This window comes from Pygocentrus nattereri, chromosome 3 (assembly GCF_015220715.1).
Source record: "Pygocentrus nattereri isolate fPygNat1 chromosome 3, fPygNat1.pri, whole genome shotgun sequence".
NCBI classification, from domain to species: Eukaryota; Metazoa; Chordata; class Actinopteri; order Characiformes; family Serrasalmidae; genus Pygocentrus; species Pygocentrus nattereri.
Genome location: NC_051213.1, coordinates 15168193 through 15191111, shown reverse-complemented (window position 1 = coordinate 15191111; position 22919 = coordinate 15168193). Strand labels below are relative to the sequence as shown.

Below are 22919 nucleotides of genomic sequence, written 5' to 3'. Positions count from 1 at the left end.
AAAGAGTTTAGCAAAATGACAGAGTGAGGTAAGGAAGTCTGAAGCTGGCAGTAATTATTTAGAGTTTTGTTGGTTAAAGGGGAATTCCACCAATTTTTTTCAAAATGTCTGCATAATAATATAATAGTGTTGACAACGTCATTCTGAGTGGTTTGATGTGAAAGCCACAACTGTTCACAGCAGTGGCGAAAGGAACCAGATGTCCGAAGCTTTTAATGCTTCTAAAAGTCACCTCACAGAAAGGTATTATATCAAATGACTACAAACATGCTGCTTGATGCCTGAAACAGTGTTTTTCAAAACTTTTGTAAAACAACTATCTTATCATTATTAGCTTTACATAAAAACAGGTAGGTTCACCTGTTACATTGGACTGTAAATAAAATGGTACATTGTATGTGTAAAATGTGTAAAATGGTGGCATTGTAGACATTATACCACATGGTTCCTATCACCACATCCACGGTAAAGAAATCCAAGTCAGTAAGTTTCTCTACAATGAATCGTTTCACATCAAAACACTTTAAATGAATTTGTTTACATCTCAACAATACATGTTGAATCATGTTGAAAATTTGAAAAAAGGAGTTCCCTTTTATGGACCTACAGGACATATACAAGTGCAAATATGTCCTTTAGTGCATCTGCAAGTGTGATCTTTAAAATGATTAAAGCTCCACTTTCTTAGTTCTCCAAGAATGCAACAGAACAGCTCTCTAATCTAGAACTGTGAATTTCAAACACACACACTTCATGGCTATTTTCCATGAAGCTTCTTTCAAACAGGGCCTCGCTGGAACACCAGCCTCAAGAGCTATGTCAGTGTAAATGTGTTATTTGTTATCAGGGGGTAATTATCTATTGTTTACATTGTTACTAGGGACAATAAATTTGTCACTAAGCATCAGGCTAGGAGGTGAGCTTTTCTTTTTATGAGGTAAACAATGCTATATGTTCCTGCACCATTCCTCCACTAGCTCGAGAGCTGGCACATGCCGCGCTGGGTGACATCATTCTTGGCATGCTCTAAATGTACTCCTTTTTACTTGGAGAGAGGGAAAAAAATGAACCTCTCTTAAAGAAACATCTTACTGAGGGATACTGCCTTCAAAGTGATGTAAAGGCTTTATATGATAGCTGGAGCTTTGGATTTACGTAATCACACCCTCATTCAGCCATGGAAGATCAGGGCTGGCCTGGGACCTGTTCACCAGCGCACAGGAGGGGCTGCACTGTAGTGGAAAGTTTAGTTTACTTTCTTGCAACATGTTTTAAAATAGTTCTTTATGTAATTTGGTAGAGCTAATATTTTATCTCTGTACTCTACCTAAAAAAAGCTTTCAGTAGTTTTTTGAAGTATCTCATTTGTTTATGAGATGTGCAAAGTTTAAAGAACCTCCACATAATGTGACAGTTCTATGACACAGATTTGTCCTTCAATCATGTTGCTGCTGTCGGGACGAAACCTTGTATCTCCATTTTTTTTCGTTTTTTACATAATTTGAAAATGCATGATGTTCTTTACATTGTGTGTAAATTTCATGATGAATGGGCCAAAAGAAATGACCCAAAATGACTGGCAAAAACACTGGGAAAAAGTATGGCAGGTTTTTTCCTTCTCCTATAAAGTTACCATTTTGGAGATACAAGGTTCTGTTCTGACAACAGCGATATGTTCCATGAAAATGTGTCCTACTTTTATGGAAATGGGGGGGGGGTGTAAAAACGTGTAAAAAAACGTGTAAAAATCTTTCCGCTGTGTCATGTTATCTTCATTACATCACTGTGATATACACTGAGCTGTCAACGTCTGTCATTTCACCCCAGAAAGTAACTCAACCTAATATCACATAAAAAGTTTGATAAGAAAAAAAAAAAAAATATCTACATTGTACTAAACATGTAAAAACAGTTCCAGCCCACGACCCCACTTGATTATTTTTTTTACAAATTGAGCACTGCAAGCACTGTAGCAGCACCTGCAGCCGGAGGACAAGTTATGGGGGTTGGAATCCAGGTTTTTGGAGCTACATCTGTATGAATGGTGGCATTGTCAGGGGATGATGTCATCCAAGAGTGACAGTGAGCTCAGGCGCAGCTGAAATATGTAGTTCCACTCAGCTGAACACATACAGTTAACATTACAGAGCTGAACACATAAGGTTAAAATTACTGAGCTGAATACGTACAGTTAACATTACAGAGCCAAACATGTACAGTTAACATTGCAGAGCTGATCACATAAAGTTAAAATTAGAGAGCTGAACACACAGAGTTAACACTACAGACACTGAACACATACAGTTAACATTACAGAGCTGAACACACAAAGTTAAAACTACAGACACTGAACACATACAGTTAACACAACAGACATTGAACACACCGTTAACACTACTGAGATTGACCATACAGAGTTAACACTACAAACACTGAACAAATACAGTTAACATTACTGAGACTGAACACATACAGTTAACACTACTGAGACTGAACACACAGTTAACACTACAGACACTGAAAACATACAGTTAACATTACTGAGACTGAACGAACACTGTTTACTGAGACTGAACACATACAGTTAACACTACAGACACTGAACACCTACAGTTAACATTACTGAGACTGAACGTACACAGTTAATACTACAGACACTGAACACATACAGTTAACATTACTGAGACTGAACGCACACAGTTAATACTACAGACACTGAACACATACAGTTAACATTACTAAGACTGAACGAACACTGTTTACTGAGACTGAACACATACAGTTAACACTACAGACACTGAACACCTACAGTTAACATTACTGAGACTGAACGAACACTGTTTACTGAGATTGAACACACACAGTTAACACTACAGACACTGAACACCTACAGTTAACATTACTGAGACTGAACACATACAGTTAACACTACAGACACTGAACACCTACAGTTAACATTACTGAGACTGAACGCACACAGTTAATACTACAGACACTGAATACATACAGTTAGCATTACTGAGACTGAACGAACACTGTTTACTGAGACTGAACACATACAGTTAACACTACAGACACTGAACACCTACAGTTAACATTACTGAGACTGAACGAACACTGTTTACTGAGACTGAACACATACAGTTAACACTACAGACACTGAACACCTACAGTTAACATTACTGAGACTGAACGCACACAGTTAATATTACAGACACTGAACACATACAGTTAACATTACTGAGACTGAACGCACACAGTTAATACTACAGACACTGAACACATACAGTTAACATTACTGAGACTGAAAATACATAGTTAACACTACAGACACTGAACACATACAGTTAACATTACTGAGACTGAACACATACAATTAACATTACTGAGACCGAACACACACAGTTAACACTACAGACATTGAACACATACAGTTAACACTACAGACACTGAACACACACAGTTAACATTACTGAGACTGAACACACAGTTAACATTACTGAGACTGAACACACTCAGTTAATACTACAGAAATTGAACACAGTTAACACTAAAGACATTGAACACACACAGTTAACACTACAGACATTGAACACAGTTAATACTATAGACATTGAACACACACAGTTAACACTACAGACATTGAACACACACAGTTAACACTACAGACATTGAACACACACAGTTAACACTACAGACATTGAACACATACAGTCAACTCTACAGACACTGAACACATTCAGTTATCCTTACAGAGCTGAATATATTGCTGTTGTCGGAAGAGAACCTCATATTTCCATTTTTGACATTTTCCAGTTTTTAACATAATTTGAAAATGCCGGTTGTCCTTTACAATGTTTGTAAATTTCATGATGAAGAAATGGCCGAAAATGACTCTGAAAAAAGTCTGGTTCTATTGAGTTACATTAAAAGTTAAGTATGTTTTTTTCCTACTTCTGTAAAGTTATCATTTCAGAGGTACAAGGTTTTCTTCCAACAACAGCAATATACAGTTCACATTACAAGGAAACTGAACAAAGAAAGATAACATTACAGAGACTGAAAACTTGTAGTTAACATTGCAGAGTTGAACATATAAAATTAACCTTACAGAAAGACTGAACAAGTGCAATTAATTTTACAGAGAAGATGAACACCTACATTGCACAGATAACAGAAAATGTACAGTTTTAAAGAAACCAAACCATTTTTTTCATTCCAAAAGTCTTATATAGCTGTGTTGGTTATTGGCTCACCATGTGGCAGTACAACATGAAACCAAATGTTAACAATGTACAATTAAACCTTGATGTGAAACCAAGTTAAATTATATAAACAGTAGTAATCAGCCTTAAAAATGAGCTATAAGAACACATGTAACATACAGTTAATTATCATAAAACATTTTACAAATATGTGCTGTTTAATCTATGCATCATAATCATAACCCACCTCAACAGTTTACTGAACTGTAGTTAATGAAATTACTGAACTGTTCTTAGGTTTCTGGTTTAAGATGCTTCAAGTGTTCTCAGCCACTGACTGTGTCTAGTTGTCACTAGCAGTACGAATGCTGCTGATAGAGATTGTTTGACACACAGCTTTTAAACATTGTGCACCGCTAATATTGACTGGAGAGATAGCAGGAACACTTCAAGGATTTTCTCAAATATGTTATTTGTTCACATACTGCACAGTCCTTACTACAGAGGAAGAATCACACAGAACAAAAATATGAAAGGTTTAAAGATATTAGGATTCAAAGTACCTTGTTGAGATAACAGGGGTTCTATGCTTGGGTCACTTGTCTCACAACTGGCCGTAGGTTTATTTATTAAATGGAGTAGGAATGGAGAGAGCCTGCCATGTGTTTGTCTGAGTGTGGCAGCTTGTTGTTTTAGCTGCAATAACAGGCTGCGTGGGCATCCTGCTTTCAGGCACGCTTCACAGGCTGTCAATGTAGTCGACCCCAATAGAGCCTGGACTGAGTAAGCTTTTGTAATATTACAGGAAGACTGCAAACTCACTGTCCAACCTGAGACCCCAGAGTCCAGAAGCTGCTTACATGATGCATCTCAGTTGAGGTTTAACCTTAGTTTTTTACAAAAACATCATTTTATCTGAGGTTAGTACTTAAGTGGAAAATAAAATTTAAAAAACTTGAGGGGAAATTGAATTTTAGACATTTCATTTAGGTTTTGTCTCTTAATATTTTGACTGTCCTGATGAACAAAAGCATAACACTGTAAAATATTTCATTATAACCATTAACTAAAAGAAAGCAGAGCAGTTAAGTGAGATTGCCATCTATTTCTTTTAATTTCTACTCAGTTACACAGTTAAGATTCAAGCAAAGTCATTTAGAAGTAGTTCAATGTGAAATCGTCTGTTCTAGAGAAAGTTACTGCGTCAGTATTGTTCACAGTGATGGTGATAGAAACCAGATATCCAAAAACCCTCTAAAAGTTCCCCACAGAAAATGATTTGAAATGGTTACGAATGCAGATGAAAATGTCTGATGCCTGAGACATTGTTGTACAATAGTTTAGGGATAAGATTTTGTTTTAAAACACATTTTTACAATACATTCTTGGCAAAGAGGTACAAGCAGAGCATAAGTCCAAATAATTCCTACAGAAAATGAATTTTCTCAGATTTACCACCATTTTACAATGATTATCATAACATATAAACACTCAGAAGACACATATAGGTTCACTAATCATTTTGAATAGTAAATAAAATGGGTATATTTGTGTTATAGACATTGCAATGGTTTTTATCACGAGTGAGCTATTTCATTTAAATCGTTGGCTTTGTTTACACCTCAACAAATAAATTATGCAGACATTTCACCTTTAAGAAGTCTAATGCTAATAGCATTACATAATAACTTAATGAATTTAAGTGCATTATTAATTTAAATTAGGATAAATATGACGATTGTAGATCTATGTTTTATACCTTGTACCTCTTTTGTTTCCTCTGTTTAAAGGAGGCTCTTATTTCAGGTGTATTTGGCTAATTTGTTACTGTCCCTTTGAAACTAATCAAGAAACACACAACCTGCTCCATTGGCTCCCAATCCCAGGCTCTGGCATCTGTCCATGTTTAGTTTATTAGAGCATGGCACTGATTTCAAAGGTAAATGGATTGCTACATGGTTAAACACCTAGCAAGCTTCATGACTTCTGGACTCATGAATGGATTTGTTCATTAATAAGCTAATGGGTTGAATTAGGTTTGGCAGAGTAGAGAAAAACTTACCTAATAAACTTAGCTATCTTATGTCTAAGATAACTAACCCAGGGCCAGGTTTATTATCCAGAAATAAAATTTAAACTCACAACTGTTCATAGATCAGTATCAAATGTGACCTCCATAATCACAGGTAAAGTAAACCACTGATTGAACTTTTACTCAGTCTTTGAAGTCTAACATTCTTTCACTTACATTGTCACAGCAAAGCTGGCAACGATGGGTACAATCAGCCTTGTTTTTACAGTTATGTGATCCATGTGGTAGTAAACTGAGAGGCTCTTTTAAACTCTCACTTGTAACTAATATAGATGGACTGTGAGGTCTTGAACTTCTCGGATGTCATGCGCTACAGCATCTACAGTGTGCAGTGATGGATGATTGTGTCTATAGTGAGAGCAGCCCTGATTACAGCTGCTCAGCCTCAGTCAGTTCTGGAGGTCTATGTGTTTGTGCTTTTTGTTAACTGAGCCTGATTAGGCCTCTCCTGCATTACCCAGCCTGCCACCCTCAGGCACAACCTCTTTGTTTTTTTTGTTTTCTTTTTTTTTGGTAAGGGAAATGATGTTGCTTCCACTGAGAAGTCCAATCGAGAGTGAAGGAGAACATTGTTACTAAATGCATATGTATAAGTTACTGTATAATTATCTAAGTGAAAATAAGTTAAAACATCCTCTACAGATTCTGAATATTTTTATGCATAATTAGTGTTTATTTGCTGAATTAAACAAAATGGAAGGAAAAAAATAAGTTTCTATATGTTTTTTTTACTATATGTATATCTATATATCTACTATATATCTATCTTATAGAAGAAGTCCATAAGTTTGTAGAGGATCTATTACCTTATTTTCACTTAAAAAAATAACAAAATATATAATTAGACTGTGCATGTTCAAACTTATGTAAGCAACTGTATTTATTTTATTGATTCCATATTATTAACCCCCTAAACTCCCAAGCTTAATACATGCTAAAAATATTATTAAGGATATACATGAAAAGCAATGCAAATGAGAATTATGTTTTAAGTTGTAGAACTGTGTAATGGAAGTTAGAACCTACTGGCAGGTTTTTTTAAGGTTATTAATAGGAACAAATATATAATATTATGTATACATGATATACATAGGACAGTACATATAAATATGTAGTGCATAAAATTGTAAGGAATATGCCATATGTTTATAGCTAAACAGTGATCCACATTATTTGTCAAGGGATTGGTCCTTTTAAAAACTTTAAAATTTGTAAAGTGAACTTTTAGTTTTCTTGATTTTGATGTAATCAGTGTCTACAATCTGCCTTATGTTTAGTTTGTCTTCATGCTTTCTGTAACACAACAGAACGATGCAGACGCTCGTGGGTAAAAGTAGAATGAGAGCCTTTACTGATGAAAACACAATCCAAAATCAAAGTCAATAAACAGGAATAGGTCATATCCAAAAGGGGCAAAACACACAGAAGCACAAAGCAAACAATCCAAAAAGGGGCCAGGCAAAAGGCAAGTCAAAAACAGGGCAAAAAACGTCAGAACCAGCATCATACAAAAAGATATGAACACTCAGTAGCTCTGGAGACAGAAGCAATACCTCGTGAAAAACCTATCCTACAGGCCCGGGCTTTATGTTAGACTAATCAATGAAGTACAGGTGAACATGATCAGTACTCTGTAGAGTTAGAGCACTGATTGAAGTGCAAGAGTGAGACAGGAGTCATTTGATCCCCCAGGGGTTTATGGGAGATGGAATGTAAAGAGACCACAGAGCTGAAGGGAGTTGTGACTTTCACTTTTCTACATGCAGCTTCTGTAAAATAAGGATCTCCTCTGCCTATTTAGGGGTTAATTCATTGTGAATTTATCCTCTCTAAAGTCCCAAATGCAGTACAAATAAATGACACAAAATGTAAAATATTTTGACGCATTCTTTTTTTTTACATCAATGCTATTCACTGTCCAAAATATGATTTTTTTTTATCTTCATTGGGTTGTTTTGCTGCCAAAAAAAAGCAAAATAAAACCCCAACAAAACACAACAGCAACAAAAAAACAGACAGACAAATAGAAAATATATCCTTTGCTCTTTACAAAATTAGCAGACTGTTATCCATGCTACTGTCCATTTTGGAAAAGCAAAAAGAGCCCAAAAAAAGGTTAATCTTAATTCACAATCTAAAATTTTATAAGTGCTTTTACTTTATTTGAGCTGCTTCTGACAAAGCAAAAAACAAGCAAATACTTCTGACTTTTGTCAAAAAGTTTTTGTTGCTGGCACACAATCGATCCATCGGCTTGGTTGTCTACATGCCAACGCCAGGAGCAACAGAGGCAACCAGTCGTCTAGTAAGTTCATGTTGCCTGTGAAAGTTTGCAAAAGTGAAACTAAATTAAGGTAAATTAAGGTAAGGAAGGTAAATTAAGTCATGTTGCATTTTCACAACAGAAAATATCATATTTCAGCATCAGATTAATTTACTGACATCTGCATAAATTTGTGAAGGCCTTAAACCTGAACTTGTGTTTATCTAAAGTCTCATGGAAAGAATGTTGACCTGTCATATCCCAGTTGAAGCATTTTGATGGCAATCTGGAACTGATATAAGATGACCATGACAACCCTGAGATATTTTATTAACCCTTACAGAAGCTGTAAGCATACTTTGCCTATACTGTTGAAATGTAATTTCACAATAACTGATTACAAACATAAGAAATTACATTTACATTAAATTTACATTCTTTATTAACAGATTTAAGTCTTCCATCTTTCTTCTGTTTGTTCCAGTATCAATGACAAAAACACAGCTACAAAATTCTTTCAGGAATTCATCTTTCACACTCAACCAACTTTTCATCAAATTAATTAATTAATTAATTCATTCATTCATTCATTCATTCATTCATTCATTCTTTTAAGCCGCTCATCCTCCTGGTCATGGGCCTGCTGTTGCTTATCCCAGCAGTCATAGGGTGGAAGGCAGGAAATACCCTGGACAGGTCACCAGTCTCATCAAATTCAAATTGTAATAAAATTTGTTTTTCTGTTCAAAAACACAAACATGGTGTCCACTGAAATAGTAGAATCCGCTACTTTTGACAAAATTTCTCCACTTGTTTTATGGAGTAAATAATTAAAATAAAATTCACAATATGCTTTTGTTTTAGCTGTGACTTGTAAGGGTTAAAATAACTTTGCACTAGTTTAAGTCTGCTTTCATACCTGTTTTGTAACTGCTCTGCAAATCAAATTGGTTCCAGTAATTGGACATGGCACACATGGCCTCGGCAGAAAGATATGCAGTATGGCTGCAGCACTACCAGATTTTGTGCCTCTCCATCCATAAGAGCCTTCCCCATAAGAAATCAGTTAAGTGGTCCCCTGTTTGCAGCTGCTGGCAGAGCTTGGCTAAAGGGGGTGGTGGTGGGGGAGCTCGTAAAATGAGCTAATGGGGGTGCGGTGGAGTGCTTGGGCATGCGCATTGGCCGCACTCAGGCTGGCTTGAAGAGGGGTGGAGAAAGACCCTCTGTGTGTCTGGCATGGAGGTTTGTGAGATGCTGGGGAACCAGATGGGCATCACATCCCCTGGAGCCCACAGAGAGCAGGAAATAGTGCCAGGAAAGTTGGGGCTCAGATTTATGCAATGAGAAGGAGTATGTACATAAAGTCTGCTCTCCAAGGGCCTGGAATGGTTATGAGGCTATGAGTGAAATATCAAGACTCCAGGATCTCCTGCAGAGTTGCTTAACCTTCTCCTCTCAGCAAGATGATGCCAATTTAACCCTTAATTATTACTATTTGGTCAGTTATTATAGTCATTTTGCTAAACATTTGCATTGCATTATTATTTAATATGTCAGTTTGCCATACATTTACATTACAGTATTAGAAAGTATGTAATTAAATAATTTTGTAATAAATAGCACTGACGTGATTTTCATTCATTCATGATTTTCATGTTCACATGTCCCTCATCTTCCAGCATTTCCTGACTATTCTGCTACCAAACAATATGTAAATTACGTTTTTTTTCTTTTAGCAAAACACAGAATTACATAGATTAGGCTTTCTCTTATATTTATAAGTAACATATATATATATATTATATGAATTCATACTGCTGCTTATACTCATATAGTAAATTCACTACTGGTCTCTTGTTGTGTCGTGTTAGCTGGAAGGAACATTCCACACAAAGTCTTAATTATTAAGTTCATTTTTGAAATTGTAGTTTTGTGTTTTGCCACACTTTTTACTAAGAGCGGCATTGAGGATTTTACCCCATAGTGATGAAGTCACTACTGCATCACTTCTTGTTCATTTTGTCCAGCTATTGAGTGCCTGGATAATTTGAGCAATGTCCCTGACTATGGAGTGAGTTATATTCTGGATTCTAATTAATTGTCTAGTTTATTTAACATTTGTCAAAACGCCTATGTCTCTGTTCTCTTACTTTTGACAGCAATTGTGTTGATGCAATGCATTTTACTTTTTACTGTTGCTAGGTCTATTGGAAAAGATGTTCATATTTGAATGATGTAAAGTCATTGCAGTTAAGAGAGAAATAGAAACAAATAGAAGTCAGTGATGGAGATTGCAGGGCAAAATAAAGAAGGAAATGCAGCTAAACAGACTGCTAACAGGGAAGAAGATCTAAAGGATGGAGGATTCAGAGAAACTAACAGGCAGAATATTCAGTGACTAGACTGAGTGTAGATGGGAGAGCAATGAAGTCTGTCAGACAGTAGACTGCCCCCAGCCCCTCCCACCCCCACACTCACACTGTCTGCCCTGCTCCACTTCTACCCAGGGGCTCCCTTTTCCCTCTGACCTCATTCAGTCTGATTTATTCCTCCAGTAACGGGTGGGGCGCTGCCTCTCTCTTTACACTCTTTTATTGATATGAAGTCATCCCTTCATCCTGCGGAACCTGAGCCTGTTGGCAGGATGCACCCCAAAGCACTCACTGCAACATCACTCTAAAGGCACTGTATCACACTGGAAGTGCCAATAAATACCATTAAAGTGCCATTATATACCTGCACTGTGACTCCATCAGTGAGATAGCCTAGAAAGAGAGAAAGGCCAAAGGTCAGAGGCTGAAGGTGAGGGATGGAACAGTGTCATTTATACACTATTTCTACCACGAAACATCAAACAGACTTACATGTATATAAAGAATAATTCTTTTTACATTTGTCAACACAAAAGAGGATTCTGCACCATAATATCTTTATACTTTTACGCTCAGTTCTTTTTTCAGTTCTGTCTAATGTGTTATCCCTACATGATCAAAAATAAAGGCACCAAAAGGGGTTCTTTGAAGCCCTGCCATACAATAAGCATTTTTACAGTCCAATCCACAGCTTTTTTATGAATATAGTCCAACTGTTCAAGTGCTGGACAGTTTAGATAAATATGTACCATCATATTTATTTGATGCAAGCACAAGCCATTCTCTTTGTCATGAGTGACTTTTTGGTTTTAGCAATCTCTCTGCATGTAGTTTGGGATTGTGACGGGACCCAGTCAGATTTCCAACAAGTGTCCAGGGTTAGAATTAGCAAGTAATTTAGCGTTCAAGTGTTAAAGAGTGATGAGTGTTATGATGTTGTGACATATAGTAGGCCTTGGTACCTTTTTAAAGACAGAACACCATGTAGCAAAGGGAATGCTGTAGTGTTTGAGCTGTGGATAGTGATTAAGTGATATCAGTTTAGGCAATCAGTGATGTAACATCAGAATCAGGATACTGTTTTATTCATTGAATTTGCAGAAAATGGGTTTCTTTGAAAATGTTTTCTTTGGCACTGGCATATAAAACACATCATACACCATATATTGTAACACTAAATTACAGTATATTTCTGGATACTAATTGCATTGCTTTCACAGTAATTTTCATATTAATCATATTAACAGTAAATAACAGTAAATTAGCAAATGTATACGATGACTCTGGAGTCATTTGCACTACAGGATTATGGTAATGTTGCTGTTATTCTACTGTATACTTACATAATCTTTTATTAAATATTTTTGAATAACAATTCAAGTAATGCTGCCAAGTAGCCAGTAATTTACTGTAAAGTTACAAACAATAACTGACTTTTAATTTACTAGGCCTATAAATATGTTCATTAAAAATATATTAATTTAGCAGACATCTTAACTTTGCTATGAATTTGCATAAACATGTTCAAAAATGGCCTAGCAATATCATTAAACAGTAACCCTAACCCAGCACCTCAAAGTTCCAGCATTTAAACAAAAAAAAGTCTAAAGTTTTTAAAATTCCAAAACCTTAAGCTGTTTTTTGTTAAAACATTTACATCTTTTTAATTCTCACTTAATACTCCCTTGACCCATAATGATGTGCGATACAACTCAGCACCAACCTAAAAGTAATTCATTAAATTTCTTAAGAAGATTTCATAATAAATTAATACATTAATATGAATAAATTAATAAATACAGTGTTAAATATTGTTTACTCACAGGCCTTGAACATAATGAAGTGAAATGTAGCGAATTCAATGGTGTATGTACATGTAGAATGATGACAACAGGAAGAGTGATAAATTACTCATTATGCATTTAAAATAGGAGGCAAGTGACTTAAATGACTTAAAGGGCATCATTATGATTGTAAAGGGCATTATTATGATTGTTTTGTTTATTAGAAGTTAGAGAGTGATAGATTTCTTGTTTTTCTTTTTGCTGTTATTATGATTATAGTCTTTGGTGTCTTACTTAAACAAAAAAGAACATGTTTACATTTCTGTTTTTCTTAGTTTCTTTCACCCTGTGTTTTTACTGGGGCTTAAACTGACCTTACCTGTGCAGTCTAAATGGAAATACTGTATGCACTCCTGTAGTCTCAACACAGTCTAAAAATACTGTTATTTCCAGTGCAAGACTAAAAGTCTAAGCGAATGAGTATGGACATAGATGCACTTTTTTTTGTTTTGCCTCCGTTTGCTGTCGAGCATTACCTTTAGTGACTGAGTAAAGATGCCTGGGCCACGTTTCACTGTATGACACTGCAAAAGCGGGCTAGACAGTGACAAGAATAAAGAGCGAGAGTGGGCAGAATGCCGGTGCCCCACATGCCTCCACCTGCAGCAGGATAATGAGTGTTTAGTAGTGGCTGTGTCGTGACAGGGAGAGGCTGGACTGTCATTAGAGGCTCAGGCAGCTGCTGCTTCAGGTCTGTGTGAGCAGGCTAGTCAGCCTCGACTGTTCTAATGCCTATTTACACCTCATCATCATGCCTGATGAGGCTGCTGCGCTCAGTCCCAGCCATGCTGAGCTAGCCACTTGGCTAACGTCATAGAGGCTTTGGATGTACGTAATATGCACCGGATATATTAGAAGCTGTCCAGTGAAGTTCAGTATTACCAGACAGAGTTGGAAAAGGAAGTTCTTCTGCACCCAAATGTTGCTATTGGCTTGAGCTTGTATCTGGTGAGCGCCTTTGACTTTCTTGCATATGTCTGTGAGAATATTAAGTGTATTAGCTTTTTATACATTGTGCATCAGATGTTTCTTAGTCATAGATTTCCTGTTCTGGTGTTCAGCTAAATCTCTGTGCGAATAAGAATGGGGTATGTTTGATCAGTTTTACTTCTGATTGTTGGCATTTACTGAAAACTGAAATCCTGCACTCTGATGGTCAGTATCATTACTGCAGTTTGGTCTTTTCATATTGTTAAAATGTAAAATGTACTGTTTGTACTGTTTGTATGAGTATATAACTTGAAAGCATATAATATTTTTACAGCAGTGATTGTAAACAATACATGAATGAATTAGTCAGTTTAATTTTTTTTTTGGATTTACCACTAATTTTCATTATCAACATTATATATAAAAACTCACATGAAGGTTCACTGTTTGTTTTGGATAATAAAGAAAAAGGGGATATTTGCATTGTAGACTTTGTAACGCCTGCATATCACGGCCACTATATGTTTCAGTTTAAAGTTGACATTGAACAAATCTAGATAACTTTGTTTACATCTTAGCTTGGGAATTATTCAGATTTTTTTTAATCAATGGAATTCCTCATAAAACCACACTGGCCAAATTTCATATAATTGGTTGTTTGAAGATTTTTCAGTATTTTAGTTCTTGCTTTAGTATTTCTGAACCCCTTCTCCTGCTTTTAACCAGTTAGAACTAAATATTAGTTAATAACACTGAGCTTCATTCTCCAATCATTCTTAAGAAGAAATTTCTTAACATCCACTTGTGTAAGTTTTCATGAAGATTCTGTCATTCACAAACATTCTGTTGTTTGGGATTTGCTCTTTGGTAAGAACAGAACTACGCACACTCAAGAGCACAAAGGTGCAAACAGTTCTGCAGTTTAAGAACACGTCGTGAATCTGACATCGATTTTTTCTTAGGACCTTTCTGAAGAACACATGTAAAAAGAATTAAGAAGATATTGGTGAATAAGGCCCATTCTTCTGATATAGCATACTGTGTACACATTGGTCCTATTAAAATCACAATAGCACCAAATTAAACTGTATTTATTTATTTATTTACTAACTGGTTAATGAATTTTAAAATCATTTCATAGTTCTTCGCTCCTGCCTTTAGTTGCCTTCTGTGAAAAAAGTAGTTTTTCTGCTAACTGTTTCTAATCTGTGGTTCTCAGAGTGTGTGTTGTGGTATGAATGTGTGTGGTGTGTGTTCTTGCACACTGTCTGTAGTAGGGGAGAAGCTCTTATGGCCCCTGCCCTGAGCAATGCTCTGGGGGTCTGCTTTGGAGCTGGAGTAATTGCTGATTGCATTAGCACGCTGATAGCACCCACTCTTCCAATGCCATGCAAAATGATGAATGAATGGCTCTTCCTCAGAGGAAAGAGAGACACTGCACTACTCCCCCCTCTTTTTCTCTGTCCATCTCCCCCTCCATCCTACCCTCCCTTCCTTATGATTTGGCCTGCAGCCAAGTCAAGGCTAAGCACCGATGCTAGCCTGATGCTAGCCACCCTAGCAGGGCCCCAGACAGTGGCATTCCAGCGCGTGGGAACTAAAAGGAGCCTGCAGTGCAAGGGGGGTAGGGAGAGATAGGTGCACAGCTGTGCTGGTACAACTGCTGTAAGCGTTCTGCTGATTGACAGGTGGTCCAATCAGTCAGAGGTGTTTTTGTGCCCTCTGACCCCAATATGTCTGGTTTTGGGTTGAATGAATGATGGTCCCTCAGCTTTGGTGGTTTTGATGTTACCTGGCTTCTTTCAGACATGATAGAAGGCCTCACCTGCACACAAATTAACCCTATCTAACTTAAAGAATAATCTGAAATGCATTTAGAGACTTTAACTCGTTAAAATCTGCCCTCAGAGTAGTTGGGACATGTGCTTGTCCATACTGGCCATAGTAAAATGGAGCAGCATGTCGAACTGATGCTTTGCCACCGTGTTTTCTATTACTGTACAAAAGAAGTATGAAGCTGCCATTGCTAAAAACGAACACACATATGAGAAGGCTTTCAATCAGACTGCAAATCATTTTCTCAAATAGACATTTTTAAAAAGTTGTTCTCCTTTAGATTTGAGCAATTATTGGCTAGGGGAACCACTCCTGTTGCTTGTATTCCAAGAAAATAAGCTTACAGAAACCTCTAACTTGAGTTGTGTTTATTGCAGTCTAAAATCTGAGATTCTCAGAGAACAAACATCCCCGGGATATTTAACTGAGATGTAAACAAATCAATGAAATCAGGGATATGGTAAACATAGGGAAACTAAGTCAGTCACCGTTCAGTAAAAATCTCTAAGTGGTCTCTTTGGTAACCAAATAAACCAACACACGCACACACGCACACACACACACACACACACACACACACACACACACACACACACACACACACACAATAAGGCTGAGCGTATGTCAGAGAGGGAGAGAAATGGAAATACAGTGAAACTGTGCTTAAGTCATTGGCTCAGCTGTAAAGGGGCTGCTGAGGGAACTTTTGTTATTGGGTTCCTGACTGCAGAGTTGTGCGGTTATCTGGGGGTTTGTATTGTACTTTATGGTGTCATTAGTTATTACACTGTAAGCTAGTAGTTTTTGGATAGTGGTGTGGATCTTTCAGGTGCTGGTGTTTATTCAGGAGTAATACTGGTAGCTGATAGAGGCCACTGGTGAGAATGGGCTTTAGGAGGCAGGAATTGTTGGAGTGTGTAGTTAGCAGTGCTTAGTCAGTGGGCAGTTTGAAGTGTGAGGGTTATTGGCAGCACATGTTTGGTAAGAACAGAGGCCTTTAAGAGTTTTTTGCAGAATCAGTCATCATGACCAAAAAATATATAAGCTTGTTGAGGCATCGGTGGTGAAGAGGAGCCAGAGGAAGCCATTTATTCTACTTGAGAAAATACTTTCTAATTAAAGAAAATACAAAAGGCCACTGAATTACAGCAGGAATAGTGGGGAAGGTCATCACTTCTAGCCATACAATTAATATCTATGGTACACACTAAACTCACACAAAATAACTCATGGTATGACACAATAAAACACAGCCAACATTTAAAGACATCTCAAACTAACAACCAGCAACACAGACAATAACAAATGCAGAGAACCTGTCAGATGCCCCATTATTATAAATCTCATTATAATTTTAATTAGCCTCCAGGACAGCATCAATCATGAAGTAGCTTCAGTATAGCAAGTTTTTTTTTTGTTTTTTTTTGCCATGTAGCTAGTTCTATATTACTCTGGGTGTCTCTGAATGGTAGCTTTCACATAGCCCCACTCAACCAACATTTCTTCTAAAATCAAAGGTATTAGTAAGACGTTTATGCCTGCTTTGCTGCAGTAACAGCTTCTACTCTTCTGGTCGGATACTGATGTTGGATGGTTAATTCTGAATCACAAACATCACTCCAACTCATCCCAAAGATATTCAGTGGAGATCAATCACTCCAGAAAACACAGTTCCACTGCTCCACTGTTTTATACCCCTTTAACTAATGCTTGGCATTGGGCATGGTGATCTTAGGCTCCATGTTTCTTGTAAATATTTTCAAAGTAGAGTCTTAGAAGTTGGTTACATTTTCTGTTTCTCATTATGTGAGTAATCCCAATGACAAATTTAAACTCAGCAGTCCATAAAGCCTTTAATCACATCTCACATGTTCAGTTACAGAGTTCTAGCGTCAAGTTCCTAAATAAACAAAAGAGACTGGTCTTATATATGTATGGTCTTGTGAATATTAATATTTGTGATTGCTTTGGAATTTGATGGATGCAGTGTGCTCAGTAGTTAGTGGGCAGTTGAAGGTGTGAGATGTTTGGCTGGTATGGTTGGTAAGAGTGCTGTTAAGGATTTGAAATCAAGGATGTGAAATCATCCATTCTGAGTGTATTGTGTGGTTATTTTAAACACTTGGGTTTGATTGTGGATGCTTTCTGCAGTCCTGGTGAAGTTTTAGTGGATGCAGTGTTAAGGATGAATGCCAGGTCGGAGCAGGGGTGAAACGTGGGCGGGTAGGTGGTTATTCAGCTGGCAGAGGTACATGTGGAGGCACTGATGGCTGCTGGCAGCTCCAAAAGCGTGGGAATGGAAAGAGCTTGGGAGGCTCTGAGTGGCTTTCCTCAGCTGGCTATGAAGCAGTTGTCAGCAGTTGGAGTTGGAGGCCTTGGAAATTATCAAATTGATTCAGGCTTATTTTGGTAAATAGCAACCATGATGTGTCTGAGAAACAAAGAAAGAGTGTATGGATGGGTGACAAAAGTTCAGTATAAACTTTGATTTGGTGTTGTTGATTCATATTTTGTCCAAAGTGGGGTCATGTGCTTTAACTTTAAATCCATGGACCAACAGCATCAGACCCCTTTATGAGCCGTCATTTTTAGGTATCATTTAAAAAGGCATGTGCCCGACTCTGTTTTTCATCTAGCCTGAAGTAGTGAGAATGGAAGAGATAGAGTGAGGAAAAAAGATAGAGGAGAGGAAAAAAGAAGGGACGGGAGGAGGGAAGGATGGATGGATGAGGCCGTGCACTGATGCAGGCCAGCTGGCTGCAGCTCTTGGCCGGAGGAGTGAATGCACTGCCTGTCGCAGACATCCAGCTTCAGACACTGCCTCTGACTGACAGCAGCTGGAGTGAAAGAGAGAGAGAGAGAGAGAGAGAGAGAGAGAGAGAGAGAGAGAGAGATTGAAAAGCTAATTACAACCTACTTAACATCAAAGAACATTAAACATAGTTGGTGATTCATCCAATCTAAATCAAAATAAACAAAAATATTGCACTATAACACAAAAAATGGTTTAACTACAAAGTCTAACTTTGTAATTGGTATTATTTGTATTGTGAGAAGTGGAAAATGCAACCAATGTCTGCAACTAAACTTTGGAGATGAAAATATCCCTGTAGATTTTGAGAAACTGAAAGTCTTCTGAAAAGAATGGAAGTTGTAATAAAGGCAAAGTGGACACCTTAAATACTGAAAAATTCAGTGTTATATTTAGATGTTGAGGATTGTGGGTAATTCTCTGTTACTTATGTTTTCTGCTTTTTTCTTGATGCTGAAAAGTTAGTAACTTTTTTATTATGATTGTTTTGTTTATTGGACGTTAGAGAGTGATAGATTTCTTGTTTTACTTTTTGCTGTTATTATGATTATAGTCTTTGGTGTCTTACTTAAACAAAAAAGAACATGTTTACATTTCTGTTTTTCTTAGTTTCTTTTCACCCTGTGTTTTTACTGGGGCTTAAACTGACCTTACCTGCGCAGTCTAAATGGAAATACTGTATGCACTCCTGTAGTCTCAACACAGTCTAAAAATACTGTTATTTCCAGCACAAGACTAAAAGTCTAAGCGAATGAGTATGGACATAGATGCACTTTTTTTTGTTTTGCCTCCGTTTGCTGTCAAGCAGATCACACTGGCAGCCACGTTTTGGCAGTGCACCATTGGGTTTGTGGGTTTGGTAATAGTCCTCGGTTGTCTTATAGAGCTGCCCAGAAAAACAGCTCAGGGAGAGAGAGCGCAGGCAGGTAAACACACACCGAACACAGACACTTTGACTTACAACTCAAGAGCCGAGCACTCTCTTAAGTAGACCACACGGCTAAAGCAACAGAAAAGAGACAGAGAGGAAGTGGTGTACGGCCCACAGGGGCCCATCAGTGCCAGAGCATGCACTGAACAGGGCCCTGCCGGGATGGCCTTCTGAGAGAGTGACGACAGATAGTGGAAGAGTGTGTTTATGCACATGTAAGAAGCAGTGTAAATAGCAGCGAAGAGCATGTGTATTAGCGTGCTCTGAGTATAAATATTAGGGAGCGACTCCGCTGAAGAATTACAGCCGTATTTGTATTTTCAGTTTTATGTGCATTTACTCGGGAAGAAGAATCCTATTTATTCTCCTATCATGAGTCATGGTTGCACCCTCTGGCAGCTGTGAAGGTTGTTTTGGTCACGCTTCAATAAAAAACAGAGGTTTATGTGTAGCAGCTCAGGTGCAGCCTTATAGCATTCTGACAAAAGGTGCCTTTGATTAGAGAGGTTATTCTCAGTATTTGCTATGAAAGACATTGGGAGCAATACACAAAGCCAAATAGAAGATGTTTTTTTTTTAAATGGGAGAAAAAAATCAACATAACATGATTGTGCCACATTTTGAGTTTAAAAATAGCATCAGCCCATGGGGGCACTATATTTTATCATTTAGTTAATATTTTTATGTATATTTATTCTAATGTTGTGAAAATTAAAATGTTTTATTGCACCACAAGATGGTACTGAAAAAAGTTTTGTCTTCATTCTAGTGAAACTAAGTCTTCTGCCAATGGTATCATTATTAAGAATGGTTGGATAGCGTAGTGTATAATAGATAATGCACCTGGGAGAATTGGGTTTGATGTCAAAGAAGGAGCGGGAATACCTTAGAAAATACTAATACGAGTAACTCGGCAAGACTCAGAACTAGAGGTGGAAGTAATTGTACTCTGTTATGATTAAGCATTATTTTAGAAGATTTGTACTTTATTATTATTAATATTATTATGAATGCTGTTCTCATTTCAAAAACATTGAAGTGAGATGAGCAATGCATATACTTGGATAAAACAATGTTTTCTTTTGAGAATAAGTTCAATCAAGAGTAATAAATCACAATATGTCATATTGTAAAACTTAACATATCACAAATATCTAAAAGTCACATTTGTTTCGTGGCTTAGGTTTTGTGATAAAATCCCACGCCTAATCCTAATGTTACTCTCTTTTCTCTGTTCTTCCCTAAAGAGACTAAAAGCTGCTTTGGCTCACCATCCGGGCCCCATCGCCAATGGCAACATGAACACAATGGGCCACATGATGGAGATGATGTCATCGCGACAGGAGCAGAGTGGCCACCACCACCTGCACTCGCACCCTCACCAGCACATGCAGGCTCCGCCCCACGGCTACCCTCATCACACCCACCACCACAGCCACGCCCAGAGTGGCCACCACCACCCACAGAGCCATGGGCACCACAACTCTCATCCAGGTCACCTCCACCCCGCACATGGGCACCAGACCTCCCCTCACCCGCCCATGCACTCCGCTGCCTCTCAGGTACGCAGCACAGAAGACACATGGAGAAAATCTGACTGAACACCAGTTAACTTCTTGGTAAAGATGTAACTGGGGAAATTGTTGGTTAATGCTGTAACTAAAATATGTAGCAATTTTATAAAGTCCTAGTTTAAAAGGCAGTAGACAGTAACATTTGTTTCATGAAGAAAAGAGATGTAAAAAGACTGGAAATACAAAATGATTTAGAGATCAGTGATATGTAAACTAAAACCTGATAGATTTGCTTTTGAAAAACATAACCCCGGAGCAAATTTCATACCATGATAAACATTTTTGTTGTTTGTGGATGCACTGTGCACTTAGATGCAGATGAGATTTTATTGCTATAGACTACTGTTCAAAGGTTTAAAAGCATAACTGTAAGAAAAATTAAAGAATTTCAGGTCTTGACCCCTGTGCTGATCTGTTTGCGGAACTTTCCACCTCAGTCCATGTCTTTGTGATTCAGAAGTTCTGCCTGTAGCGTATTATTAAACCAAACAAGTGGCCCTGTATCCACACTACCCATCAAAGCCGCTGCATTTTCCATCACCCTAACACAACCTGCAATGATCTGAAGACTGCAAGTACCAGCCACTGCCAGGTCCACGTCAAAGGTTCTTTTTTGTGGCTATGGTGCACTGCTAGCAGGCCTGTTTCACCGGATGTCTGAGGGTGTTAGTGTGAGTGGAGCTGGCCGGTGGAAAACTGAGGCGTGACACCTCTTTATGAGGGTGGGGCAGCCTGTAAATCAGACTGTTTCTCATATGCACGAGTCCATCACAGGGCCGAGGGGGCACATGAACAGAGCAGATGTTGTTTTAAAGGAACCTCCCAGACAGGCTGCCGTTGGCTGAGAGTGGGGTGGCCCGTCTGCAGAACTCAGGGGCTGGGGGGATTTGTTACATTCGATGGGCCGACTGCCAGGATGTCTGGTACAGAGTGATGGAATTGTGGTGATGGATGGCAGGTTTTATTGTGTAAAGAGAATTTGTTTTACTCATATAAGAAACAAGAATATTCAATCAATCTTGCTGTTACCGTTTGTTATGTATGTTACTGTTGAAAAGTCTTCAATGTTTCTAGTAATTGAAAGGTAATTTAGTTACAGATAATCATTCTAAAATTCTAAAAGGTCTGGTGTAACTTCACTCCCTGGGTTACAAATAATTATTAGGAAGCTGTAAAATTATTTTTGTAGACATTTTAGATGTTTACAGAATGATGTACAGAGTTACAGACGATTGTAAGACTGAGAAAGTTATATGGCATTGAGAGTTTTGTGATTCACCAGAGATGTCTGGTGAATCAGGTGAAACGGTCTTATGGTTAGGAATGCATTACATTCAACTTAAAGTTCAAATGTATTATATTCGATATTTAGTTGAATATTAGTTAAAGGCAAGGTGAGCATCTACACAATATAATGTCAACTTTATGATCATTATTATTATTGTTATTGCAAATGGACATTACAGTATATATTATTTAATATTTTAAATAAGTTTGTGTTGCTTTCAAAACACAAATAGTTCAAATAAAACATAACTGTATGTAAAATAATAAAATTATTAATATAAAAATTAATTCCATACCTTTGAATGGAAGTGTTTGTGCCAGTATAACAATTAGTTCTTACACCATTGATTAGATAGTATTAGATCTGACTTTAATTCTAATTTGTCCCTGAAGGAGATTCTTATATTCTCTATATATTCTTATATGTCTCTGTCATTGTTATTTTACAGTTATCTCCAGCTGCACAGCAAATGCAGCCAACACAGACACTGCAGTCTCCGCCTCCCAGTGGGGGTCGGCGCAGGCGGGTGGTGGATGAGGACCCTGATGAGCGACGGAGGAAGTTTCTGGAGAGAAACCGGGCAGCCGCTACACGTTGCAGGCAGAAGAGGAAAGTATGGGTGATGTCTCTGGAGAAGAAAGCTGAGGAGCTCACCCAGACCAACATGCAGCTACAGGTACACCTGCTATGTCCCTATTCATATACAGCAATGCTTTCCAACGCGGGTCCTACAGTACAGTCGGAAGCACCCATGTGAACAGTGAACAGAGGA

General features: G+C 37.7%; 1 protein-coding gene across 3 annotated transcripts in view; it reads left to right on the top strand.

Moving 5' to 3' along the window:
- Positions 1-22919, top strand: part of creb5b (cAMP responsive element binding protein 5b) — a 92580-nt gene that overhangs the window by 61743 nt on the left and 7918 nt on the right. For all 3 annotated transcript variants that reach the window (XM_017721079.2, XM_037537168.1, XM_017721080.2), the window contains 2 exons: positions 20533-20847; positions 22596-22823. In XM_017721079.2, coding sequence (XP_017576568.1) covers positions 20533-20847; positions 22596-22823 — 543 coding nt within the window. The remainder of the gene's footprint in view (positions 1-20532; positions 20848-22595; positions 22824-22919) is intronic.